This window comes from Cibotium barometz, chromosome 45, assembly GCF_041138505.1.
Source record: "Cibotium barometz isolate CiBa-2024 chromosome 45, ASM4113850v1, whole genome shotgun sequence".
In the NCBI taxonomy this organism is placed as follows: domain Eukaryota; kingdom Viridiplantae; phylum Streptophyta; class Polypodiopsida; order Cyatheales; family Cibotiaceae; genus Cibotium; species Cibotium barometz.
In genome coordinates this window covers 24,737,201-24,759,137 of record NC_141090.1, presented here as the reverse complement: position 1 = coordinate 24,759,137, position 21,937 = coordinate 24,737,201, and the positions used below count along the sequence as shown (strand labels likewise).

Genomic DNA, 21,937 nt, shown 5'->3' with positions numbered 1-21,937 from the left:
TGTACAAGGTCCTGAAGCGGAGTACACAAAGTTCATAACACCAGTGATTGATTATTGGAAAACCATGCTTGATGCACTTCAAGCTCCAAATGTCCAAGAAGCAAGAGTATTCATGGACTTTTGGCCAAGGACACAAGGTGATACATTATTTCAAGACATAGATGATGTGGATGACTTTCTTGGCTTGGAGGAGTTGAATGACCACTACTGTGGTCCTCTCAGCAAGCGACTAAAAGATGCATTTCAACCAATGATAGATGTCAAGAAAGACGACTTTGTACTTGTTCGACCTTCAGATCCAATATATCCAGTATGGCTTGGTGTTGCACAAAGTCAGGTTGATACAAATAAAAAATCAAGCAACTATCAAAAGATCTGTATACAATATTGGGCACCAGTTTGTGGTCGACAAAATGCTACAGATGAGGAGGTATATCAGAATTGCTGGGATAAATACTGGATGTGCAACAAGAAAGACCCTCAACGTTGGGAGAGAGTGGATACAATTGTTTTCTCTTGGATAACAAAAGCTACCAAAGTTCCCAAAAAAATTAAAATCCCTCCAAAGGTTGTCTTGAAGGCTAAAGCCAATCTGCAAGAATCATTGGACTAAAGACTTCCATGCTGGAGAGGTTGCCAAAGATAAGGTGTTTATTAACACCACCTATTTAAGATTTTATCAATATCTTCTACATATACAATAAATATACTTCACCAATATTCAAGGTTCCAAATTAATGAAATTCCCAAATTCACGGGATTCATTTTGATTTGGAATTCCCAAACTATTGGGAGATTCCCAAATTCTCGAGTATGGTGTTCTAACCCCTCTGAAAAGTTTCATGGTTGAAATTAAAAAGGCCTCACTAGTCCTGTCTTGCCCCTGAATAACTTGGGTTTCTTCCGTCTCACTAGCAAAACTCACAATAATCATCTACACAATTAATGAGGACTTTTTTGGAGACTAACCAATCCATCCAAATTATTGCATCACACTTACCTATCACGATGGCATAGAAGTCTCCCTCACACTTCCTTCTCGATAAGGTGAAAGATAAGTTTTCCAAGAACCCTTAGGTGTAGTAAGTTTTCCCATTGGAAAGCTGTACGGGCTTGTTTACTTGATTTGCTAATCTTAACTGTTGTGATTTCACAAGTTTTGGAGAAGTAAAGTAATGAGTGCTACCCGAGTCAACTAAAAATTGAACATCTCTATTTCTAATCTTTCCTTTTATTCTTATCACAGAAGCATGTGCATGAGATGCAAAAGAAGCCATACATTTCATTATAGGTTTAGGCCACTCAACTTGTTCCCTCGCTTCCATGATTGTCGGATCCATCTTAGTGAACTTCGCTTGCATCTTTTCTCTAGTCCCAAAGTTGAATTTAGCTTTGTTGGGACACTCAAATGTGCAATGTCCCTTCTCCCCACATCTAAAGCACAACCCAAGCCTCCTTGCGCGTTCAATCAATGGGGGTTTATTTTGCCATGTTGCTCGTTTGTGGTTCTTATAATTCCGAGTTTTTCGATTATTGGACTCATTCTAATTTCCATAATTTTGGAAATTTGGATTTTTCCTACCTCGCTCTGATTAAAGGGTGCAAATCCTCGGTTTTTCCCACTATCATAATTTCCATCTTTTTGCTGCATATTATGCCCTCCTTGAAACTTGGAATCGTTAGAAAATTCAGCTCTACGTGGAATACTTGAGTTTTGAAAACCTTGAGGACGATGGCCAGTTGGAATTAACCTTGCTTTTGCAGCCTTTTGTTGATTGTTTGCTTTGGATACAACATCTAAGAAATCCCGCGATCCTGTTCCCATCATCATGTAGAGGAGTTCCTCCTTCAAGCCCTCTACAAATTTGTGAGTAAGAGCCTCACCCGAGACTTCAAGTGCATACTTGTGCAAATGAAGGAACTTCTCCTTGTACTCATCAACAGAAAGATCGTGTTTTCCCTCTTTGGACCTGCTTGAAATTGTAAAATTCCATCTTCTTTTCCTATATAGCAATGAGGAGAACAATACCTCTTTTCAGTAGTAGCTCAGAATTCAACCAAAGTAATTGGTTCATTTGGTTTCTCTTAAATTTGTACATGGGACTTCCACCATAATTTTGCGACACCGTGCAATTGAAGTGAGGAAATTTTAGCCTTTCCCTCCTCATTGAATTCTCGAAGGCCAAAGAAATCCTCCAATTCTTCAAGCCAAGTCTCAAGATGTTCTCCTGTCTTCTTTTTACCATCAAATTTTGAGAGTTTTGCTTTCTTAAAAACCTACTTTAGGGCATATTCGGCCACATCTTCCTATGCTTTAGCTCTTTTTCGAGTTTCTGGTTCATGATTAACATCGGGTGGAATATCTATATAAATTTTTGCACACTTGAATCATTCTCGTTTTGATGTAAAGGGGCGGCTATTGTTTTTTCCTTTAGCTTTGTTTAATTCTATGGTCAATCATTCAATAAGCTAAGCCTGCTTGGCCAACCTTTGTTGATCTGCATTATTATCAGCCATCTTTCCAGCATGATCAAGGATGCGACCGCTCTGATACCACTTGTGAGGCTTCGGTTCAATAATCACAATATAATTCAAGAAAATAGATTATTGCACAAATTTTTAAGGCAGAAAGAGAACAATTCTATATATAATCAAGAAATCTCACAATAATCTGATATGATGTATTCTTGGAGAAAAGAGCTCGAACCACCCGCTCACCCTCGAGCTATCTCACTCCCTCTTACTTTCATGAAAAACTCGCACTCAAACTCGCACACGCGCTCTCACTTGCACTGTCAATCTCTTCTTTGATTTTTGTGTGTATTCCTCTTCTTCACGTTCAAATAGAAAAGTAGCCCTTTCTAGAGCTTTATCGATCCATGTGCCATATTTTTGGTGGGCGAGGTCGCCCTTTTTGGAAAAAAGCGTATTCAAGAAGATTCTTCACACAGTCATCATTCCCATGAGATTACATTTTTTTTAACACTAAGAAAATAAACCTTTTCCATGGTGCGCCATTCGTGCCTCGGTGATTGGATGTGCGGATGCTCAATAGCTCATCTCGAGTATTCCATCCTCTTCTTTGACTTTGTATCTCTTCATCCGAGGCTAAATCTTTATTCTTGACCTTCGTTTAGGACCTGCAATGTCTCGATACAAAAATCTAGGAACATTTTTAGCACAAAACTTCTCCTAATTACCCCTCTAACCTAATTAAAACTCACCCACAAAAATGGCAACTACCTAAAAATGACCCAAGCCAAAAATTTCCTCCAACACAAAAGTTTGTCAAAAAATGTTAGATGTCCTAACAAAACTTTCTACACACTTTCTACAACAATAATTTTTGAAAAATATTTATACGAAATTATGAAGCATCATAGCAAACCACCTATAAGGAGGGATCTATTTACTTTTTATCACAATCAAGTTAGAGGTTAAGGATTAAGGTCCAAGGAGTTAATTAATTCCATTTAAATTGTGGATGGTGGGGGAATACAAGTGTTCACAAGTGTAATATGTTACATTGGATCAATTGAAGGACCCAACATGCTGTTTGAAGAAGAGAAAACATTATTAAGGAGGTTGGTTGATTTTTGCTCACAACAAGGAGTGCCATGCATAGACATGCAAAAAAAGAAGGGATAGCAACACAACACCAAAGGAGGAGGTGCTTAAGCTCATACATTAGGGATATCCCCTCTTAATGTCCTTACCCCAACTTAGATTTAAGGGACGGTGGGGAGGGGAGAGAAGCGAAGGAGGGAAGCATAGGAAGGATATGGTGGGTGGTGCAATTGTAAGGCCTTGTCAATATTAGGTAAACCTTGCTAGCCCTAGGAGAGCTACACACTCATAGTATCTTAGCTATGCAATTGAAACCTTGAACATTTTCCCCTATGTATAATAAATAGCTAAAGAAAACCATACTCCATGATGCAATGTTCCCAATTTTGATAACAAGTTCAAAATTCACATATGTTTTCAAAGATTATCATTATTAACCTTTAAATTCAAAACTCACATTTGTTTTCAAAGGTTTACATTATTTACCTTTAAATTCATGACATTCGAATTTATTTCAAAGGTCTTAAGGAGCCCTTCAATAATCATCCTCCTCTCTCACTCTCACTCCCTCTCCCTCTCGCTCCCCTTCTCTCCATCTCACTCTTTTTTCACTCACATACTCTTACGACATTTAAAAAAATATTCCTTTTCTCGCTTAGTGTCTCTCTCTCTCTCTCTCTCTCTCTCTCTCTCTCTCTCTCTCTCTCTCTCTCTCTCTCACACACACACACACACACACACACACACACACACACATTCATGAGTGGGGAAAAATGGTTGGGTCATCAAGTTGAGATTAAGTCTTGTGTTTGAATATTACTCCCATTAGTTAGATTGATTTGGTCCCTTGGGATTGTTCCAATGACATTAAAAACATTCTTCTTCTTTAGCAAGAATCTTGACTTGAGGAAGGAAAGAAAATCTATGTCTCTCTCTAAATGTCTCCACCACTTCATGCATGTAAATAGAAGTGGAGCACATGCCTTGCAAGATAGAGGTGTGTACCTTTCAATATTTGGATATAGTCCTTTTGTATATGCTTTTTTTATATGGTTCTCTTCTTTGAAACATAGTAGTAATGACCCATCACATAATATGCAATGCTTTGGTAGATATGTAATGCCAAAGCTAGTGCACTTGCAATAGCTTTGCGTCGATGTTTCACTCTACCCTTCATTACAATGCTCAAGATTGGAGACAGGCTTGGTGTAGCTCCCTCAAGCGCTCGAGTGATTGGTCTCATTGACCTAGCTATATCTTTTTGTGGTTGGCAAGCCATGCCCCTTGTGCTACCGATGCAACAAAGGAGCAGATTATGGTTAACCTGAGTGTAGGAGCAAAAGTATCTTGAAAGTCAAAACCTTTAACTTTTGTAAAAGGTTTGGCGATGTTCAGCCACTTAGTTCCAATTACATTATGCCTAAGAGGATGATCTACAAGGTCCCAAGCGTGGTTTTTTAGGATGGAGTCATATTTTATGTTTTTAGCAATTCTCTTCAAATCCTCTTGTGTGCTTCAATAAAGGTGGTAGACTCTCGAATCTTGAGTGCCTCTCTCATGAGCTAAATTGAAAACTAAGGCGGCTCTATATCCTCATCTCCTCATCCCAAAGCAATAAGTTGAACTCTCAAATGTGAGAGTAGTAGGCTTGACACAAACATTCAAAGACGTAACAAAACTATCATACTTTAGTGTGGCAATACCCATAGATAACAAATGCGAGTGATATCTGAAGAGCATAGTCATGTTGCGACTATATGGTAAAAAAGAACTTTGGTGAGAAACGCCTCTATTCACTGTCAAGCTTCTTTTTTTGAAGCTACTTTTTGAGATTGTGAATCCATAAGGGATTTTTTGGTTCTCTATTGGCTTTGAAACTAGGTCCATGCTAAAAAGATTGGGGAAGGAGAGAGATCTTGATCTCTTCTAAGAACACCCACACTCACACAATAATGGATCACACACACAAAGATGGAAGGTTGTTGAAATCTTCTTTTTCTTTTTACTTTCATAAGAAGGATACATAAGAAAAGTGAAAACCCAACATAAGTACTAGAGTAATATGTACAAGGGGTTGATACTGTAAGGGTTTTTTCAAATACTCCTTGAACGCACATGATCATGTGGTGAAAAGCACCTGAATCAATGTACCACACACATCTAAAATAAGATTCCCTCATCTATGTAAGCATTGAAGTTTTAATTTTCTTTCGTAAACATCATATATAAAGAGTAGTAAGTCACAAGTGCAATTGGTTTTATTTGCAAAATAGCAATTCTCTTCAAATCCTCTTGTGTGCTTCAATAAAGGTGGTAGGCTCTTGAATCTTGACTGCCTCTCTCATGAGCAAAATAGAAAACTGAGGCTCTATATCCTCATCTCCTCATCCCAAAGCAATGATTTCAACTCTCAAATGTGAGTGTAGTAGGCTTGACACGATCATTCAAAGACGTAACAAAACTATCATACTTTAGTGGCAATACCCTTAGACAACAAATGCGAGTGATATCTGCAAAGCATAGTCATGTTGATTGCGACCATATGGTAAAAAGGAACTTTCGTGAGAAACACCTCTACTATTTCACTGTCATCAAGCTTCTTTTTTTGAAGCTACTTTTTGAGATTCTGAATCCATAAGGGATTTTTTGGTTCTATATTGGCTTTCAAACTAGGTCCATGCTAAAAAGATTGGGGAAGGAGAGAGATCTTGATCTCTTGCAAGAACACCCACACTCACATAATAATAGATCACACACACAAAGATCCAAGGTTGAAATCTTCTTTTTCTTCTTACTTTCATAAGAAGGCTACAAAAGATAAGTGAAAACCAAACATAAGTACTAGAGTAATATGTACAAGGGATTGATACTATAAGGGTTTTTTCAAATACCCCTTGAACGCACATGATATATAAAATTTCTTAGAGGTGAACTCCCCGAGGTTGGTCTTGACATCTCAACACTCCTCCTTAAGAAGCGCAACTCTATCTCCAAGACTCGAAGCATAGTGCAAAATCTGTGAAGCTTCTCTGCTCCTAAGTCCTTGGCGAGAATGCCAGCCACCTGCTCCTCTATGTTAACAGATATGAGATGAACATCTCTTGCCAATACCTTCTCTCTGATAAAGTGATAATGGACCTAGACTATATGTTTGGTTTGTGCATGAAACACTAGACTCTTGGCCAACTCTATGCTACTAAGATTATCACGAGAGATGATGACCTGCTTGTCCACTTGGAGCCCCAAATCTCCAAGTAGCTTACATAACAAAGCTACCTCACATACTACCATCACAACACCCTTGTACTCTGTGTCTATGCTCGTCGATAAGGCAACGGTTCAATGATTCTTGTTGCTCCATGTAAAAATAGCACTTCCAAAGGAGAACATAAACCCCCCTATAGTAGATCTTTTGTCTTGTTCTTATTACACTATCTTAAAACACCTTGTATATGCTAGTACATCTTCTGCTACTTCTTTTTATTACACTATTTTGAAACACCTTGTATACGCTTCATTTATTCACAATATAAAGGTAATTTTTTTTCTTATGTATAAGTGGTTGTGGACTCTTAATATATGTTTGTGTTCTTGAATAACACTTATTTATAAATGTATTTTATTATTTTTTATTATGTTGTTCATGTGTTAATTGTTTTAAGAAAGAGATGAGGGTAGAATGGGAGAGAAGAATATCTGTTTCTTTCCCATTATGGCCCCTATCCCATTTTTTTATGCAGACTACATCAGGGCTATCCAACCGCATGCTCCTAGCCACGTGTAAAGTCGTATATATAGCCGTGCCTAAGAATTTTTTTTATTTTAACTTTCCTTTATTACAACACCATTATGTACGTGGCTATGCCTTTGTCCTCTTGTAGAGTGGAGCTTATTCCTTGACCTTAGTTAAACATCCTCCATATCGCACATATTTTGCCCTTCATATATGTTCTCATTCTCAAATTGATGAGGCAATCATAAAGAACTAAAAATTGGTTTCTCTATGTAGTGCTTCATAGAAGAGGACAATAGCTGAGAATATAGATCACCATGCTTCCATATTGTTCCCAAGTGTATGTTGTGCAATAGTAGAGGTCTAAAAGATCGCATGAATGATGTAGGTCATATGGTTGCCACTCACATTAAGAGGACAATAGCTAAAAATACAAATGAGCATGCTTGCATATGTTCCCAAGTGTATGTTGCGCAATAGTAGAGGTCTAGAAGATTGCAAGAATGATGTATCAAAAAGGTGTCATGTGGTTGCCACTAAGTGTGAGTGAACTTTGAAGTTGCATTAATGATATTGCCATCCAAGTGTGAGTGGACTTTCAAGTTGATAATTATCCTTAACATTAATGATATTTCTATCCAAGTGTGAGTGAACTTTCAAGTTGATAATTATCCTTAACATTTAAATTCCAAGATGGCTTTTTAGCCCGAGTAATAATCGAAAGAAAGAACCTAGGCATGCTGTTCAATCACAATGTAGATGCTTGCACCATGGTTTACCCATATAATTAGGTGCCAAGGTTGAAATCTCGTAAACATGAGTTTCTTGAAAATGTTGAATCAAGGTAGATGTTTGGACATAGGTTTATATTTAGGTGTCAAGGTTGTAATCTAGTGAACATGACTTTTAGTCTGAAAATGAATGCATTGAGTGTGGTGGAATCTATTGCTTGACATTGTACATGTAGAATCTATTGCTTGACATTGTACATAAACTAAGTGCTATATGAGTGCACACGCTGCCGACCGGCCTAACGTGTTTTCTTGTGCCGCTCACCTTCCAAGTGGCGATATTGGAACACCTGCCGCCTACTGGAGTCTCTGGAACGTCCGCTTTCTACAATGCGCTCTCTCTGTCTCTGTGTGAGCGCTGCCAAAGCCTACATATGGCCACGCGATAACATAGGTCTCAAAGCCATCGTGTGTGCGACAATATTCAATCCTCCCGCAGCAGCATAGTTGTGTGTGTCCAATAACATTCAATCCTCCGCAGCATGGCCATGTTCTCTTATGCCTTGCTCATGTGCCCAGCCGCGTTAGCGTTGGTGGTGCCCCAGATGGCGGGCGCTAGCGACCCGGAGCTACCCACGGTCTTCTCAGTGCCCACGGGGATGAACGCTAGCATGTTGGATGACAACTTCTTCACTTTCACGGGGGGCCCAACGCGGCCGCCGGCGCCTTCAAGCCCATCAAGGCCTTCGCGGACGCCTTCCCGGCACTGAGCGGCCTGGGCATCTCCGCCGCTCTCTTGGAGTTCCAGCCGGGGTCCCAAAACAGCCCCCACACCCACCCGCGCGCCACTGAACTCTTCTACGTAGTCGATGGCAGCATCATGGTGGGCCTGGTCGACAGCGCCGGTCACTTTTTCAATCAGACGCTTCAAAAGGGCGACCTTTTCGTTTTTCCCAAGGGGCTCGTGCACTTCCAGGTGAACCCCAGCTCTTACAGCGAGGCCTTCGCCTTGGCCTCATTCAGCAGCTCCAACCCTGGCACCGTCTCCCTCCCCGCCACTCTCTTCGGCTCCGGCATCCCTTCCGCCGTCCTCTCCCAGGCCTTCAAGGTCTCTACCGACACCGTCGTCCAGCTTCAGGCTCCCTTCGCCACCAAGAGCTGAACTGTTCGAAAGAACTAGCCGGAGCTATAATGAATGGATGCCCACTAATTATCATTTGCAGAATTATTAAATGAATGCCAAATGCCTTCAAAAGTGCCATGTACTTTTGTTCTCCCTTGGTGAGCTCTCAACTTTGGGGGCTTTAGTAATTAGCGTTAGCACACACAAAAATGGTGTGCCATGCATTTTTCTACTCCCTTGGTGAGCTCTCAACTTTGGGGGCTTTAATAATTAGGGTTAGCACACACAAAAATGGTGTCCAATCAAAAGAATTCTTAAGTTTTATTTTGATGAACTGTAGTCCAGACAATATTTTTGTGACACACAAATGTCAGTCATCCTAACAAATGGATGCCCACTAATTATCATTTGCATAATTATTAAATGAATGCCAAATGCCTTCAAAAGTGCCATGTATTTTTCTACTCCCTTGGTGAGCTCTCAACTTTGGGGGCTTTAATAACTAGCGTTAGTCCACACAAAAATGGTGTCCAATCAGAAATGGTGTGCCATGCATTTTTCTACTCCCTTGGTGAGCTCTCAACTTTGGGGGCCTTAATAATTAGGGTTAGCACACAAAAAAATGGTGTCCAATCAAAAGAATTCTTAAGTTTTATTTTGATGAATTGTAGATTTCCATGCAATAAGTTTTATTTTGATGAATTGTAGATTTCCATGCAATCTTCAGAAGCTTTTCGGCACCTCTCTGTTCTCAACATGTCAAGCGCTTTCAAATTTCATGATAAGTTCATTAGCAAGGCTAAAGTCAAAGCATCACATCTTTGCCCACAGTATATACGCAAGAACTTTAGGCAAAATGGGCTGCCGCGGGGAGCAAAACCGAATTCACTACTGGGTAGCAACAGTTAGCTACTACACTGTAATTTTGTTGCTACACTATTATGGAAATTTTCAAAGAGTTATTAAAGATTGATATTAGGTTGTTATATGTCACATACATACATAAAATGATTGATATTAGGTTGTTATATGTCACATACATACATAAAATGATGATAGTTTTAAAAAAAACATCCTTCGAAACCCTTAAATCCATGTTTAAAAAACAAGAAGAAAGATAGTTCAAAACTTTTAAGGGAAATAATTATATAAACAATGTCAAGATCATGAGCCTATCCCATCTTGTAATAGAATCATTTGTATTGCTTCATCAACCTCTATATCTAATGGAAGCTCAATGAAAAGTTTGGGTTCCATATCAACATCACTATCATTATCAAATAAAACATTGCCATGATCAATAGGTGACACATCATATTCTTTAGATTAATGTAGCTGATTCTCTTGGTCATCCTCCTCTAAATTTCTTTCTTCATTTTAATCATCGTCTTCTTCCAATGACTTGATTTTAGGTAGTACTTGAATTTGAAGAATGCATTGGTGGAATGAATTTGAAGAAACCCATTTAGATGTTTCTTCATGGTTGCTTGAGACCCTATATATATCACCTTGAACCATTTGACATCAAAGATGAATAGACTAAATGCTCTAAAGCTAACCTCAAGAATATCGTGAGTAGTTCCCTAGTACTCAAGATTGTCCGCTTTGACATTTGTATCATGCTACAACAAACGAAGAGCATGACTACCTACTAAAGAGCCATGCAAATTACAAAGGATCTATAAATGGACAAAAACATTCACGTGGATATAAGTGTGGCTATGTACCTGGCTACAACAACGCATATATCCGCGCATACAATCCCGTGTACAATAATACATATAGGCACGTCTATAGTCGCACATATAGCGGCTTCTACATAAGTGCATATAGTCTCCTCTACAACATCACATATAATTGTGTTCACAAAAATGCATATAGCTATGCGCCTCTATAGCTGTGATTTTCTCAAAAAAAAACTTAGACAGAATGGGTGAGATATGTGGGGAAAAAATGTCCCCCACATATCTCACCCATTTTGTCCCCAATTTTTAAAATCATAATTTTTTTAACAAACACTTAAAACACATAAAAAAATTCAAAACAAAAATGTCATGGTTTTTATTGCTTTAAGAGTATATACAAAGGAGCTTGACTTGAGCATTTTGGTGTGCACAAAGTGGAACGAAATAAAATCTCTCTCTCTAAATCTCTCCACCAGATCATGCATGTAGATAGAATTGGAGCATAAGCCTTGCAAGATAGAGGTGTTTACCTTTCAATATGTGGATAGTCCTTTTGTATTTGCTTTTTTGTAAATGGTGCAATTCTTTGAAACATAGTAGTCATGACATTACACATGATATGCAATGCTTTAGTAGATATCTAACGCCAAAGATGGTGCACTCTTAATAGCCTTACGTCTATGTTTTACCCTACCATTCATTACAAAGCTTAAGATTCGATATGGGCTTGGTGCAACTCCCTCAAGAGCTCAGGGAGATTGGGCTCATTGATCTGGCTATATCGCTCTTGCAAGCCATCCCCTTTGTGCTACCAATGCAAGAATTTAGCAGATAATGGTTAACTTGAATGTAGGAGGAAAAGTTTCTTGAAATTTAAAACCTTTAATTTTTGCAAAACATTTGGCGATGTTCAACGACTTACATCCAATTACCTTTCCCCTTAGAGGATGATCTACAAGGTCTCAAGTGTGGTTTTTTAGGATGTAGTCATATTTTGTTTTCATGCCAATTCACTTTAAATCCTCTTGTGTGCTTTAATAAAGGTGGTAGGTGTTAGGCAAAATTTGAAAAGTGTTTTGGGCTTGTGTACATATGGGATGCATGGCATGTGAAAAAGCTTTGCTGTGAATGCCCTGGCAGATGTACAGAGTGGATGGTTTTGTAGTAGGCTAGTACAGGCTTGTCCGGAGCGTTGTCCGCTGGAGATGATAGCTTGTCATTCGGTCGCTCTATTTGTGTCCGTGTCCCAAAAAAATAAATGGGCACTTGTAGGTTGAATGTGAAGGGGTGCAAGAACATGTGGGCAATTAATTATTGGGATGCCAATTTAATGTGTGCATGAGCTAGATCTTTAAGGCATAAAAGGAAGGTGAGAATGGACGTGTGCATGGCAGGGAAAGGTGGCGCAAGAGCATTCAATAGAGGGAAAATACCAAATTGGGCCAGGTGGGTTCTTCCAGAAGAAAATGTCCGCAGCAAAACGTCAGAGAGGGGGAGGAGTCGAAAAAGAGAGAGGCCCAGCAGTGGTTGTGGGGGGTGCCGCCTTGTACGCTGCCTGGCTGCAGTAGAGAAGACGAGGAGAGAGGAGGTGCAGTGAAGCCAGGGTTGCCAAGAGAAGGCATCGATAGTAGAGTGGAGAGGTGGCGCCCACTGCAAGAAGAGAGGAGTGTGGTGCCGACGTGTGAGAGAGCCGACTGGGGTAACGGGTGATTGTTGCTCTGAGGCTGGCGACGGTTGGTGACTCCAATTGCAGCGAAGGAGAGAGAGGAAGACTTTGCCAAGTGGAGACGAGGGGACAGAGAGCGTCGCCGGTTGAAAAGGAGAAGAGAGGGCCGACTGGTTGGAGAGCCGCCTGGGGGGTCTGCAGAGAAAGAGGGAGATGGGTTGTTGGTGGTGGCCGCCTCTGAAGAGAGAGAGAGATGATGATAGAGGGGTGGCTGGGTTTTTGCTTTGAGAACTGGCAGTGTGCTGGTGGCAAGGAAGAGGGAGTATGGCTGCTGAAGAGCGGGTTGTTGTGTTTTCACATCGACAGCGAAGGAGAGAGAGTCGATGTGAAAACACAACAACCTGCTGGCTGTCGATGTGAAAACACAACAACCCGCTCTTCAGCAGCCATACTCCCTCTTCCTTGCCACCAGCACACTGCCAGTTCTCAAAGCAAAAACCCAGCCACCCCTCTATCATCATCTCTCTCTCTCTTCAGAGGCGGCCACCACCAACAACCCATCTCCCTCTTTCTCTGCAGACCCCCCAGGCGGCTCTCCAACCAGTCGGCCCTCTCTTCTCCTTTTCAACCGGCGACGCTCTCTGTCCCCTCGTCTCCACTTGGCAGAGTCTTCCTCTCTCTCCTTCGCTGCAATTGGAGTCACCAACCGTCGCCAGCCTCAGAGCAACAATCACCCGTTACCCCAGTCGGCTCTCTCACACGTCGGCACCACACTCCTCTCTTCTTGCAGCGGGCGCCACCTCTCCACTCTACTATCGATGCCTTCTCTTGGCGACCCTGGCTTCACTGGACCTCCTCTCTCCTCGTCTTCTCTACTGCAGCCAGGTAGCATACAAGGCGGCACCCCCCACAACCACTGCTGGGCCTCTCTCTTTTTCGACTCCTCCCCCTCTCTGACGTTTTGCTGCGGACATTTTCTTCTGGAAGAACCCACCTGGCCCAATTTGGTATTTTCCCTCTATTGAATGCTCTTGCGCCACCTTTCCCTGCCATGCACATGTCCATTCTCACCTTCCTTTTATGCCTTAAAGATCTAGCTCTGCACACATTAAATTGGCATCCCAATAATTAATTGCCCACATGTTCTTGCACCCCTTCACATTCAACCTACAAGTGCCCATTTATTTTTTTGGGACACGGACACAAACAGAGCGACCGAATGACAAGCTATCATCTCCAGCGGACAACGCTCCGGACAAGCCTGTACTAGCCTACTACAAAACCATCCACTCTGTACATCTGCCAGGGCATTCACAGCAAAGCTTTTTCACATGCCATGCATCCCATATGTACACAAGCCCAAAACACTTTTCAAATTTTGCCTAACACCTACCACCTTTATTAAAGCACACAAGAGGATTTAAAGTGAATTGGCATGAAAACAAAATATGACTACATCCTAAAAAACCACACTTGAGACCTTGTAGATCATCCTCTAAGGGGAAAGGTAATTGGATGTAAGTCGTTGAACATCGCCAAATGTTTTGCAAAAATTAAAGGTTTTAAATTTCAAGAAACTTTTCCTCCTACATTCAAGTTAACCATTATCTGCTAAATTCTTGCATTGGTAGCACAAAGGGGATGGCTTGCAAGAGCGATATAGCCAGATCAATGAGCCCAATCTCCCTGAGCTCTTGAGGGAGTTGCACCAAGCCCATATCGAATCTTAAGCTTTGTAATGAATGGTAGGGTAAAACATAGACGTAAGGCTATTAAGAGTGCACCATCTTTGGCGTTAGATATCTACTAAAGCATTGCATATCATGTGTAATGTCATGACTACTATGTTTCAAAGAATTGCACCATTTACAAAAAAGCAAATACAAAAGGACTATCCACATATTGAAAGGTAAACACCTCTATCTTGCAAGGCTTATGCTCCAATTCTATCTACATGCATGATCTGGTGGAGAGATTTAGAGAGAGAGAGATTTTATTTCGTTCCACTTTGTGCACACCAAAATGCTCAAGTCAAGCTCCTTTGTATATACTCTTAAAGCAATAAAAACCATGACATTTTTGTTTTGAATTTTTTTATGTGTTTTAAGTGTTTGTTAAAAAAATTATGATTTTAAAAATTGGGGACAAAATGGGTGAGATATGTGGGGGACATTTTTTCCCCACATATCTCACCCATTCTGTCTAAGTTTTTTTTTGAGAAAATCGCAGCTATAGAGGCGCATAGCTATACGCATTTTTGTGAACACAATTATATGTGATGTTATAGAGGAGACTATATGCACTTATGTAGAAGCCGCTATATGTGCGACTATAGACGTGCCTATATGTATTATTGTACACGGGATTGTATGCGCGGATATATGCGTTGTTGTAGCCAGGTACATAGCCACACTTATATCCACGTGAATGTTTTTGTCCATTTATAGATCCTTTGTAATTTGCATGGCTCTTTAGTAGGTAGTCATGCTGTTCGTTTGTTGTAGCATGATACAAATGTCAAAGCGGACAATCTTGAGTACTAGGGAACTACTCACGATATTCTTGAGGTTAGCTTTAGAGCATTTAGTCTATTCATCTTTGATGTCAAATGGTTCAAGGTGATATATATAGGGTCTCAAGCAACCATGAAGAAACATCTAAATGGGTTTCTTCAAATTCATTCCACCAATGCATTCTTCAAATTCAAGTACTACCTAAAATCAAGTCATTGGAAGAAGACGATGATTAAAATGAAGAAAGAAATTTAGAGGAGGATGACCAAGAGAATCAGCTACATTAATCTAAAGAATATGATGTGTCACCTATTGATCATGGCAATGTTTTATTTGATAATGATAGTGATGTTGATATGGAACCCAAACTTTTCATTGAGCTTCCATTAGATATAGAGGTTGATGAAGCAATACAAATGATTCTATTACAAGATGGGATAGGCTCATGATCTTGACATTGTTTATATAATTATTTCCCTTAAAAGTTTTGAACTATCTTTCTTCTTGTTTTTTAAACATGGATTTAAGGGTTTCGAAGGATGTTTTTTTTAAAACTATCATCATTTTATGTATGTATGTGACATATATGTATGTGACATATAACAACCTAATATCAATCATTTTATGTATGTATGTGACATATAACAACCTAATATCAATCTTTAATAACTCTTTGAAAATTTCCATAATAGTGTAGCAACAAAATTACAGTGTAGTAGCTAACTGTTGCTACCCAGTAGTGAATTCGGTTTTGCTCCCCGCGGCAGCCCATTTTGCCTAAAGTTCTTGCGTATATACTGTGGGCAAAGATGTGATGCTTTGACTTTAGCCTTGCTAATGAACTTATCATGAAATTTGAAAGCGCTTGACATGTTGAGAACAGAGAGGTGCCGAAAAGCTTCTGAAGATTGCATGGAAATCTACAATTCATCAAAATAAAACTTATTGCATGGAAATCTACAATTCATCAAAATAAAACTTAAGAATTCTTTTGATTGGACACCATTTTTTTGTGTGCTAACCCTAATTATTAAGGCCCCCAAAGTTGAGAGCTCACCAAGGGAGTAGAAAAATGCATGGCACACCATTTCTGATTGGACACCATTTTTGTGTGGACTAACGCTAGTTATTAAAGCCCCCAAAGTTGAGAGCTCACCAAGGGAGTAGAAAAATACATGGCACTTTTGAAGGCATTTGGCATTCATTTAATAATTATGCAAATGATAATTAGTGGGCATCCATTTGTTAGGATGACTGACATTTGTGTGTCACAAAAATATTGTCTGGACTACAGTTCATCAAAATAAAACTTAAGAATTCTTTTGATTGGACACCATTTTTGTGTGTGCTAACCCTAATTATTAAAGCCCCCAAAGTTGAGAGCTCACCAAGGGAGTAGAAAAATGCATGGCACACCATTTTTGTGTGTGCTAACGCTAATTACTAAAGCCCCCAAAGTTGAGAGCTCACCAAGGGAGAACAAAAGTACATGGCACTTTTGAAGGCATTTGGCATTCATTTAATAATTCTGCAAATGATAATTAGTGGGCATCCATTCATTATAGCTCCGGCTAGTTCTTTCGAACAGTTCAGCTCTTGGTGGCGAAGGGAGCCTGAAGCTGGACGACGGTGTCGGTAGAGACCTTGAAGGCCTGGGAGAGGACGGCGGAAGGGATGCCGGAGCCGAAGAGAGTGGCGGGGAGGGAGACGGTGCCAGGGTTGGAGCTGCTGAATGAGGCCAAGGCGAAGGCCTCGCTGTAAGAGCTGGGGTTCACCTGGAAGTGCACGAGCCCCTTGGGAAAAACGAAAAGGTCGCCCTTTTGAAGCGTCTGATTGAAAAAGTGACCGGCGCTGTCGACCAGGCCCACCATGATGCTGCCATCGACTACGTAGAAGAGTTCAGTGGCGCGCGGGTGGGTGTGGGGGGTGTTTTGGGACCCCGGCTGGAACTCCAAGAGAGCGGCGGAGATGCCCAGGCCGCTCAGTGCCGGGAAGGCGTCCGCGAAGGCCTTGATGGGCTTGAAGGCGCCGGCGGCCGCGTTGGGCCCCCCGTGAAAGTGAAGAAGTTGTCATCCAACATGCTAGCGTTCATCCCCGTGGGCACTGAGAAGACCGTGGTTAGCTCCGGGTCGCTAGCGCCCGCCATCTGGGGCACCACCAACGCTAACGCGGCTGGGCACATGAGCAAGGCATAAGAGAACATGGCCATGCTGCGGAGGATTGAATGTTATTGGACACACACAACTATGCTGCTGCGGGAGGATTGAATATTGTCGCACACACGATGGCTTTGAGACCTATGTTATCGCGTGGCCATATGTAGGCTTTGGCAGCGCTCACACAGAGACAGAGAGAGCGCATTGTAGAAAGCGGACGTTCCAGAGACTCCAGTAGGCGGCAGGTGTTCCAATATCGCCACTTGGAAGGTGAGCGGCACAAGAAAACACGTTAGGCCGGTCGGCAGCGTGTGCACTCATATAGCACTTAGTTTATGTACAATGTCAAGCAATAGATTCTACATGTACAATGTCAAGCAATAGATTCCACCACACTCAATGCATTCATTTTCAGACTAAAAGTCATGTTCACTAGATTACAACCTTGACACCTAAATATAAACCTATGTCCAAACATCTACCTTGATTCAACATTTTCAAGAAACTCATGTTTACGAGATTTCAACCTTGGCACCTAATTATATGGGTAAACCATGGTGCAAGCATCTACATTGTGATTGAACAGCATGCCTAGGTTCTTTCTTTCGATTATTACTCAGGCTAAAAAGCCATCTTGGAATTTAAATGTTAAGGATAATTATCAACTTGAAAGTTCACTCACACTTGGATGGCAATATCATTAATGTTAAGGATAATTATCAACTTGAAAGTCCACTCACACTTGGATGGCAATATCATTAATGCAACTTCAAAGTTCACTCACACTTAGTGGCAACCACATGACACCTTTTTGATACATCATTCTTGCAATCTTCTAGACCTCTACTATTGCGCAACATACACTTGGGAACATATGCAAGCATGCTCATTTGTATTTTTAGCTATTGTCCTCTTAATGTGAGTGGCAACCATATGACCTACATCATTCATGCGATCTTTTAGACCTCTACTATTGCACAACATACACTTGGGAACAATATGGAAGCATGGTGATCTATATTCTCAGCTATTGTCCTCTTCTATGAAGCACTACATAGAGAAACCAATTTTTAGTTCTCTATGATTGCCTCATCAATTTGAGAATGAGAACATATATGAAGGGCAAAATATGTGCGATATGGAGGATGTTTAACTAAGGTCAAGGAATAAGCTCCACTCTACAAGAGGACAAAGGCATAGCCACGTACATAATGGTGTTGTAATAAAGGAAAGTTAAAATAAAAAAAATTCTTAGGACGGCTATATATACGACTTTACACGTGGCTAGGAGCATGCGGTTGGATAGCCCTGATGTAGTCTGCATAAAAAAATGGGATAGGGGCCATAATGGGAAAGAAACAGATATTCTTCTCTCCCATTCTACCCTCATCTCTTTCTTAAAACAATTAACACATGAACAACATAATAAAAAATAATAAAATACATTTATAAATAAGTGTTATTCAAGAACACAAACATATATTAAGAGTCCACAACCACTTATACATAAGAAAAAAAATTACCTTTATATTGTGAATAAATGAAGCGTATACAAGGTGTTTCAGAATAGTGTAATAAAAAGAAGTAGCAGAAGATGTACTAGCATATACAAGGTGTTTTAAGATAGTGTAATAAGAACAAGACAAAAGATCTACTATAGGGGGGTTTATGTTCTCCTTTGGAAGTGCTATTTTTACATGGAGCAACAAGAATCATTGAACCGTTGCCTTATCGACGAGCATAGACACAGAGTACAAGGGTGTTGTGATGGTAGTATGTGAGGTAGCTTTGTTATGTAAGCTACTTGGAGATTTGGGGCTCCAAGTGGACAAGCAGGTCATCATCTCTCGTGATAATCTTAGTAGCATAGAGTTGGCCAAGAGTCTAGTGTTTCATGCACAAACCAAACATATAGTCTAGGTCCATTATCACTTTATCAGAGAGAAGGTATTGGCAAGAGATGTTCATCTCATATCTGTTAACATAGAGGAGCAGGTGGCTGGCATTCTCGCCAAGGACTTAGGAGCAGAGAAGCTTCACAGATTTTGCACTATGCTTCGAGTCTTGGAGATAGAGTTGCGCTTCTTAAGGAGGAGTGTTGAGATGTCAAGCCCAACCTCGGGGAGTTCACCTCTAAGAAATTTTATATATCACGTGCGTTCAAGGGGTATTTGAAAAAACCCTTATAGTATCAATCCCTTGTACATATTACTCTAGTACTTATGTTTGGTTTTCACTTATCTTTTGTAGCCTTTTTATGAAAGTAAGAAGAAAAAGAAGATTTCAACCTTCGATCTTTGTGTGTGTGATCTATTATTGTGTGGGTGTGGGTGTTCTTGCAAGAGATCAAGATCTCTCTCCTTCCCCAATCTTTTTAGCATGGACCTAGTTTGAAAGCCAATATAGAACCAAAAAATCCCTTATGGATTCAGAATCTCAAAAAGTAGCTTCAAAAAAAGAAACTTGATGACAGTGAAATAGTAGAGGTGTTTCTCACCAAAGTTCCTTTTTACCATATGGTTGCAATCAACATGACTATGCTTTGCAGATATCACTCGCATTTGTTGTCTAAGGGTATTGCCACTAAAGTATGATAGTTTTGTTACGTCTTTGAATGATCGTGTCAAGCCTACTACACTCACATTTGAGAGTTGAAATCATTGCTTTGGGATGAGGAGATGAGGATATAGAGCCTCAGTTTTCTATTTTGCTCATGAGAGAGGCACTCAAGATTAAAGAGCCTACCACCTTCATTGAAGCACACAAGAGGATTTGAAGAGAATTGCTATTTTGCAAATAAAACCAATTGCACTTGTGACTTACTACTCTTTATATATGATGTTTACGAAAGAAAATTAAAACTTCAATGCTTACATAGATGAGAGAATCTTATTTTAGATGTGTGTGGTACATTGATTCAGGTGCTTTTCACCACATGATCATGTGCGTTCAAGGAGTATTTGAAAAAACCCTTACAGTATCAACCCCTTGTACATATTACTCTAGTACTTATGTTGGGTTTTCACTTGTCTTATGTATCCTTCTTATGAAAGTAAAAAGAAAAAGAAGATTTCAACAACCTTCCATCTTTGTGTGTGTGATCCATTGTTGTGTGAGTGTGGGTGTTCTTAGAAGAGATCAAGATCTCTCTCCTTCCCCAATCTTTTTAGCATGGACCTAGTTTCAAAGCCAATAGAGAACCAAAAAATCCCTTATGGATTCACAATCTCAGAAAGTAGCTTCAAAAAAAGAAGCTTGACAGTGAATAGAGGCGTTTCTCACCAAAGTTCTTTTTTACCATATAGTCGCAACATGACTATGCTCTTCAGATATCACTCGCATTTGTTATCTAAGGGTATTGCCACACTAAAGTATGTTAGTTTTGTTACGTCTTTGAATGTTTGTGTCAAGCCTACTACTCTCACATTTGAGAGTTCAACTTATTGCTTTGGGATGAGGAGATGAGGATATAGAGCCGCCTTAGTTTTCAATTTAGCTCATGAGAGAGGCACTCAAGATTCGAGAGTCTACCACCTTTATTGAAGCACACAAGAGGATTTGAAGAGAATTGCTAAAAACATAAAATATGACTCCATCCTAAAAAACCACGCTTGGGACCTTGTAGATCATCCTCTTAGGCATAATGTAATTGGAACTAAGTGGCTGAACATCACCAAACCTTTTACAAAAGTTAAAGGTTTTGACTTTCAAGATACTTTTGCTCCTACACTCAGGTTGACCATAATCTACTCCTTTGTTGCATCGGTAGCACAAGGGGCATGGCTTGCCAACCACAAAAAGATATAGCTAGGTCAATGAGCCCAATCACTCGAGCGCTTGAGGGAGCTACACCAAGCTTGTCTCCAATCTTGAGCATTGTAATGAAGGGTAGAGTGAAACATCGACGCAAAGCTATTGCAAGTGCACTAGCTTTGGCATTACATATCTACCAAAGCATTGCATATTATGTGATGGGTCATTACTACTATGTTTCAAAGAAGAGAACCATATGAAAAAAGCATATACAAAAGGACTATATCCAAATATTGAAAGGTACACACCTCTATCTTGCAAGGCATGTGCTCCACTTCTATCTACATGCATGAAGTGGTGGAGACATTTAGAGAGAGACATAGATTTTCTTTCCTTCCTCAAGTCAAGATTCTTGCTAAAGAAGAAGAATGTTTTTAATGTCATTGGAACAATCCCAAGGGACCAAATCAATCTAACTAATGGGAGTAATATTCAAACACAAGACTTAATCTCAAATTGATGACCCAACCATTTTTCCCCACTCATGAACGCGTGTGTGTGTGTGTGTGTGTGTGTGTGTGTGTGTGTGAGAGAGAGAGAGAGAGAGAGAGAGAGAGAGAGAGAGACTAAGCGAGAAAAGGAATATTTTTTTAAATGTCGTAAGAGTATGTGAGTGAAAAAAGAGTGAGATGGAGAGAAGGGGAGCGAGAGGGAGAGGGAGTGAGAGTGAGAGAGGAGGATGATTATTGAAGGGCTCCTTAAGACCTTTGAAATAAATTTGAATGTCATGAATTTAAAGGTAAATAATGTAAACCTTTGAAAACAAATGTGAGTTTTGAATTTAAAGGTTAATAACGATAATCTTTGAAAACATATGTGAATTTTGAACTTGTTATCAAAATTGGGAACATTGCATCATGGAGTATGGTTTTCTTTAGCTATTTATTATACATAGGGGAAAATGTTCAAGGTTTCAATTGCATAGCTAAGATACTATGAGTGTGTAGCTC

At 40.1% G+C, this 21,937-nt stretch overlaps 1 protein-coding gene across 1 annotated transcript; it reads right to left on the bottom strand.

The window, feature by feature from the left end:
• Window positions 1-16,354: 16,354 nt before the first annotated feature.
• LOC147612564 (germin-like protein 9-1) lies at window positions 16,355-17,289 on the bottom strand. Its single transcript, XM_086782813.1, has one exon. The coding sequence runs from the start codon at window positions 16,887-16,889 to the stop codon at window positions 16,608-16,610; it is 282 nt and encodes a 93-aa protein (XP_086638939.1). The 5' UTR covers window positions 16,890-17,289; the 3' UTR covers window positions 16,355-16,607.
• Between the last annotated feature and the right edge of the window lie 4,648 nt (window positions 17,290-21,937).

What these genes read in the sequence shown, in the direction of transcription:
- LOC147612564 (XM_086782813.1), bottom strand. Translation starts at nt 16,889, where the DNA reads ATGGTGGGCCTGGTCGACAGCGCCGGTCACTTTTTCAATCAGACGCTT.